Genomic DNA, 6,276 nt, shown 5'->3' with positions numbered 1-6,276 from the left:
CATTCAGAGATGTAACTATCTGCGATACTGTGGTCACTCTCCATGTAGCATCAATTATGCTAATGCTAGCTGCCKATCACGTTCTCTCGTCCTGGCCACACCTCTGCTCTCTAACCCCCCTTCCTCTACCCACACCCCCTCCACTAACCACTTTGATGCATTTTTCAAATTTCGCCTTGGGGCGGAGTTATCTTTTCACGGGGGGGGGGTAAGATACACTTTAAAGCTTCATGGCTGTGTTTAAAAGTATGATGTTGCAAATCGAGATGCGGGAGCAAGCTTAATTTATTATTGTTTTTACATTATGCTGTACAAGAGATAATTTGGTTATTTAAAGCTGCTGTGAGCTATTTTATGGAACTTTGTGTATGTTTGTTTGCAGCGTAACAAAGGCGTGCGAAAAACCCTGGAGTTATATTCCAGACGGTGTCCTGCCCGTGTTTTGGAGAGTGGTTTATTGGACTTCCCAGTTTCTCACATGGTCAGGACCTTGCATGCTAATAACTCAAGAACACACTGTGACCGTCAGACTTTCACTTTAGCTGTAACACGTTGAAACTTTAGTGAAAGAGGAAGTTGTGTTGTGGCATAGTGACTTCTCCCTTCTCTCTGTGTGAATGTCCAGGCTGCTGTTACCATTCATGCAGTCTTACGCACAGTCAGGAGCTTTTTCCAGGGTTGGAAAGATCAAAACAGCTGTCATAGAAAATGCTATTTATTATGGCACCTACCTCCTCATCTTCATCTTCCTGCTGATCTATGTGGCTGCTCACCCAAAATGGAAACTCAGATGGTATGTCAGGAGGATCGAAACTCTTTGTGGCTTGCTGTGTGTGTAGCTTTGCAGTTGTGTTTTCTAAGCTGTCTTGATCCTTTTTTCAAAACTGATACAGGACAGAGATCCAGACCATCTGTATCACAGCTGCCAACACCTGGGGACTCTTCCTTTTGGTGCTGTTGTTAGGATATGGCCTGGTGGAGATCCCGCGTTCCTATTGGCTCTCATCTTCACATCATTTCTTGCTGGCCAGAACTTACTTTAAAGTAGCGAAAGTGGCTACTGAGAAGGCAGCGGCGGAGGAGAACCTTGCAGATGTCATGGAGGTGAGAGTTTCCAAGAAAACACATGAATCAGAATGCATGTACAAATGATTGTGTTACCCATGTTTTGKTTTTATCTGGCCTTTAGTTTTTGCTTTAAACCCAAATATCTCCATTTATTAGGAAGTTGCAGATGTCCATGAGTCGGTCAGGTTCAACCATATTTTCAGGAAACACGTGGACACCATTTTGACCAAGGTGAGAAACGCGCAAAGATATTTGTTGACAAAACATGCCAWTCTTTATTTTTTTTCCTGCTTTTTCTTCTTTCATGAACAACTCAGTGAATCAGCCCTCATTTGATTGTCATTTTGTTTCAGTGTCCTATCAAATATCAGGAGGAGATGGGGAGAAACGTGGAAAGCTCTCATCGTGAAAACCTTTTACTTCCTACTAAAAGTGGCTTAATTAAGCTTCATAAAAAGGTAAGAATGTGTTTCACATTCACAGTAAAACAAAATGTGGACATGGGAAGACCAAACGTATCTGGGTTTGTTTTAGGTCATCTCTGCAGTGCAGAGACACGGTCAGACTCAGGTGCAGTGGTCCATCCTGTTAGATCAGGCCTTCCATTTAGAAGATGTAGCAAAAAGCCAGAGCAGCCCACTCCGAATCTTCACCCAAAGCTTCTCTATAGCCCCCCGCGGCTGGATCAGGAGGTTCATCTACACTCCAACTGTTGGTGAGTTCAGTCCACTGTAATGCTCTCTCTTTTAGTTTTTTGTAAAAAATTGGTTAATACTTAAACGAAGACTCTAACCTCATAAGATATACCCCGTCTTTTTTATTATTGTACTATTGTATAGTACTGTATGTAGTTTTCTTTGCATAAAAATGATAATGACTGCAGTTTTAATGTTTCACCTGTGTTTGTCCTGCTCAGAGTGGTACTGGGAGTGTTTGTTCAGACAGGGGTTCTATAGGCTGCTGTCGGTGCTTCTGGCTCTCCTCTCTGCAGCAGTCGTCTGGTCTGAATGCACCTTCTTCAGCACGCACCCCGTCCTCTCTCTGTTTGCTGTCTTTGTTCAGAATGCGCAACAGCATCACAATTACATTGTTATTGAGGTAAGCTGGTTTTCCGATAACCTTTTATTTTGAYAAACGATCTCTCGTGTTGAAATCMTTTGGTCACCTGTCTTTTCTCTGCCTTTCTGTTTGTTGTTTTCCCCAACTAGATGGTGTGCTTTGTTAGCATCCTCTTCATGTGTGTGTGCGTGTACTCCACAGTGTTCAGGATAAGGTTTTTTAACTACTATCACCTGGTGCCACATCACCAGACTGATGCTTACAGCCTGCAGTTCAGTGGCATGTAAGTCTGTCATTAAGACTGCATGAAATATTTCACAATATTATTGTAAAMATRTGCTAAAATACAGAGCAAATTTAACATTATTTTGTCCAAAATGATTGGTTTGCGTTGTGGCAATGAGTTATGTGGATTCATGAAGTTTACTATAAACATAATCTTATAGTGAATAGAGTAAGAGATAAAATCAGAAGCAGATCAGGGCCCTCTGATTATTTTCAGGTCATAAATAAAGCTCTTTTTATCTTTATATCTTTTTTTTTACTCAGGCTGTTTTGTCGTCTGACTCCTCCTTTGTGTCTCAACTTCCTTGGCCTGATTCATATGGACTCTGCCATCTCACACCAAGACAGGATCCAGACATCATACACCTCTGTGGGTTCACACACAATAGTAATACATACTGACAAACAGAGGACTCCATTATAGAATATAATAAAACAAATGTTTCTCTTTTTGTTAAAACCAAACAGCAATACAGTTTCTCGTTTTGTTTCTTTGCCAGATTATGGGCTCCATGCGGCTGCTGCCGGTCATATCTGATGGGTTCTATATCTACTACCCYATGCTGGTGCTGCTGCTCTGCATTGCCACGTTCTATAAGTAAACTGACAATCACTAACAACTAAACAATAATAACTAGGGCTGTCAAATGATTAATATTTTAATCTGATTAATCCCAAAGTAGCTGTGAATTAATCACGATTTATCCTAAATTTAATATACAGTTCTACTGCATATTGGTAAAATAAATTACTTGAGTTATTAATTAGTTTTTTATGTTTTTTATTTAAAAAAAACATATTGATGCTTAGACATGATTTTTTGAATATAAAACAGGACCTAAAAAATGCTCCAAATATATTTGAGTCAGTTAAATTATGTGCAGAATAATGAGGTTAAATCAAAAATTGAAGGATTTTCATTCCGAATGAGTACTATATGAGGAATGAAAGATAGATACTGAGGTCACAGTTGTCAGCAAAACATAAATTTTTTTATTATTTATTTATTTTAGTTAACCTTTGTTTATCCAGGTAAACTGTTTAAGAGAACCACTTATTTACAAACAGGACCTGGCATGCACTGAGTGCATTGATATATACAAACCTACATATTCAGCCAAAGTAAAGTGATTGCAAATTTTAATTGTGATTAAAATTTTTAATCTATGCCCATGCAGCACTAAAATTAATCAAGAGTTAACTCGATTAATTTCACAGCCCTAATAATAACAACATTTATTTAATTTAAGAACTACATTCAAATGTACAGTAGTTATGGCTATATGATTTTGCAATACGTGCTGTATCAGTATAGGTTTTCACAGCATGTCTTTGACAAAAATGACTGATGTCATTTGGAAGTGATTGCCATTCTAGTGTGTGTGTGATGTGTAATTGATTTACAATATATACTATTCTCAAATTTGAAGCTTCTGTATGTCTTTTTTTTTGTCTTTCCCCTACTAAAAATGCTCACCTTTGTGCTGCGACCAAACATTTATTATTGGTTTAGATTTACTTTTCATTTCTCTGCACATTAGGACTATAATTAGTTTTCCTGTAGTTTGTAATTAATGTGTCTTTGCATAAATTTGCAGTCTGGGCTCCCGCTGTTTGAACCTCCTGGGCTTCCATCAGTACATTACCGACGATGACTTGACCTCTGACTTGGTGAATGAAGGCAAAGAACTCATCAGAAGAGGTAAGTTTAGTCAAAGTTCTTTTAAGTTTTAGGTGGAAAGATGTTTCCACAAAATTAGGAGCTCACATTTTTTTTCATATTGCTGCCCAGACGAGCTGTATTTGATTGATCTTAATATGTAAGTTGGCTTAGATATTGTAAACTTGATTATTTATTATTTTCTTTTTTATAATTGAATTGTAATAACATTAGGAATACATTGAAATGAATAGAAAAACATAGGTTAAGTTTTCAGTTTATTATTAATTTCTATGCTGCAAGAACTTTTGACAGTTTTAGACTTCAACACTATGCCAAAAGGGGGGAAAAGGGCTATTTTTTTGTGTAAAATTTTAACTGTCTGCTGGACAATCTGCTCTTTTGTAGAAAGAAGGAAAAAACAGAGAGCAGAGGACGGAGAAAATCGAAGATTGGTTAGAAGTTTYTTCATTTCGATCACTTCACAATCACAATTAAAGTTTTGGTTCATTTTTTTCTGGTTTCTATTGAATGTGTTCAACATTTTTATTCTTTTTTTATTTTCCTGCTTCAGGCCTGGAGGGATCGGTTGTCGAACCAGACAGCCTCAGGACGGACCACAGCTGGTTACACCAAGCTAAAGGATGATCAGAACAACTCCATACCCGAGAGCAACAAAAATGGTTGGAATATTTTAAAAAAATGTATTTCAGTATGTTTGTTTATAACATTCATTGAGAAGTTTGTTTATCTCTGTTACTGTGATTACAGAGACCAGAAGTGATGAATACACAGAAGAACAGCACACGAGTTTACTGCAGGACAACTTCAGTGATGAAGGTTTATCAAACACAAGGTATGAKCATCATCTAACAGAAAACATTTAGYCCTGAAATACGTTGCAGTCGTCCTCCATTTATTCTATGTCTGTTTCCACAGATCCACTGGTGGCCGTTACCTTTCTCTGTCCCCCTCCATGACGGGCATCTTTGATGATGTTTGATAGACTGAGGATGTGAAGAAAAAGCTAATAAATAAACAAAATATGATGTATCATTAAGAATGTTTACTTTCTTACATAGGTTGGGCTGCAGAAAATTATGTTTCAGGGAAATGCAAACCAAAACCATTTCATGTATTTAATATATGACTACTTTTTGCCTTTCCTGCTGGTCAGATGGTCTGGTGGCAGCCTCACTTCTGTCAGTCTGCACCAGGGCAGCTGTGGCTACATTGTAGCTTACCACCATCAGTGTGTGAATGTGTGAATAAATGGGTGAATGGTTAAGTGTAAAGTGCTTTGGAGTCTGTAGGGACTTGATAAAGTGCTATTTAAGTTCAAGCCATTTACCCTTTTTTTAACCATTAGATGAAAGTGAAAACATTGAAAACAAAGGGTTTTACATAACTGGTTACTGGATTATATAAAGATCTCAGTATCAGTAAAGATTTTTTTAAAGTTGAAAAGCATTAACCATTTTGTGGTTCACAATTAGATTTTTAGATATCTTTTCAAGCTGTGTTTTTTTTTCAGGTTGTGTTTTGAATAAGATTGCACTGTATACAGTAATATTTATAAATGTCTTAAGTGCCATTTATACTTTTTAAAAAAGCATTTTTAGCTTGTTGCAATACATTAAAGACAATTTCAAAACCCTTAACATGTTTCATGTTGAGGATTTTTTAACGGTATATGTTCTCTATTATTATTATTTTTTTTTCAGAGAAGTAAAATTGTTGCTTTCTGTAAGAGTTTGTAATTTTATAACAAACACAATCATTTAATTCATTTACTGCATGTTTGATACTGAATGGTGTCAAATGTGACCCACTAATTCATTAGAGGCTGTACTAACATAAGATACCCATTTTATTTCCAAATATATATTTATTGTACATTGTAAAATTACTGAATTTATAGTTCAAATGATACCACTTTATAAAAGTTCACTGAAAAGTAAAAGACTTGTTCACTTTTGATTTTCATATTTGTTCAGGTGTTTTTAATTGTTCATAGATTATCTAAAACTATGCAGTGCTTGAATTTTAAACACTGATACTGTTTAAAACAGAAGAATGCCAAATAAAATATAGATTGGTGTGAAAAGAACGAGCCTATTTGTATTTTATTAAAATAAATTAAAATTCTCGTTCAACATCTTTTTGGTTGTGCTGCTTTCAGGTGGTACAGTACGCAATGCCGC

The 6,276-nt window shown here is 36.5% G+C and overlaps 1 protein-coding gene across 2 annotated transcripts in view; it reads left to right on the top strand.

The window, feature by feature from the left end:
* LOC106526224 (LMBR1 domain-containing protein 2-B) overlaps positions 1–5,132 on the top strand; it is a 7,567-nt gene extending 2,435 nt beyond the window's left edge. For both annotated transcript variants that reach the window (XM_014020781.1, XM_014020782.1), the window contains exons 4-18: positions 383–481; positions 626–793; positions 894–1,104; positions 1,225–1,299; positions 1,422–1,526; positions 1,603–1,783; positions 1,985–2,166; positions 2,277–2,410; positions 2,677–2,782; positions 2,913–3,010; positions 4,011–4,114; positions 4,481–4,527; positions 4,647–4,755; positions 4,844–4,928; positions 5,012–5,132. In XM_014020781.1, coding sequence (XP_013876235.1) covers positions 383–481; positions 626–793; positions 894–1,104; positions 1,225–1,299; positions 1,422–1,526; positions 1,603–1,783; positions 1,985–2,166; positions 2,277–2,410; positions 2,677–2,782; positions 2,913–3,010; positions 4,011–4,114; positions 4,481–4,527; positions 4,647–4,755; positions 4,844–4,928; positions 5,012–5,075 — 1,768 coding nt within the window. In that variant the 3' untranslated portion in view covers positions 5,076–5,132. The remainder of the gene's footprint in view (positions 1–382; positions 482–625; positions 794–893; positions 1,105–1,224; positions 1,300–1,421; positions 1,527–1,602; positions 1,784–1,984; positions 2,167–2,276; positions 2,411–2,676; positions 2,783–2,912; positions 3,011–4,010; positions 4,115–4,480; positions 4,528–4,646; positions 4,756–4,843; positions 4,929–5,011) is intronic.
* The last annotated feature ends 1,144 nt before the right edge of the window (positions 5,133–6,276 follow it).

Source organism: Austrofundulus limnaeus, unplaced genomic scaffold (genome assembly GCF_001266775.1).
Source record: "Austrofundulus limnaeus strain Quisiro unplaced genomic scaffold, Austrofundulus_limnaeus-1.0 Scaffold265, whole genome shotgun sequence".
NCBI lineage: Eukaryota > Metazoa > Chordata > Actinopteri > Cyprinodontiformes > Rivulidae > Austrofundulus > Austrofundulus limnaeus.
The sequence above is the reverse complement of the archived record's forward strand: the minus strand, read 5'-3'. Positions and strand labels throughout refer to the sequence as shown.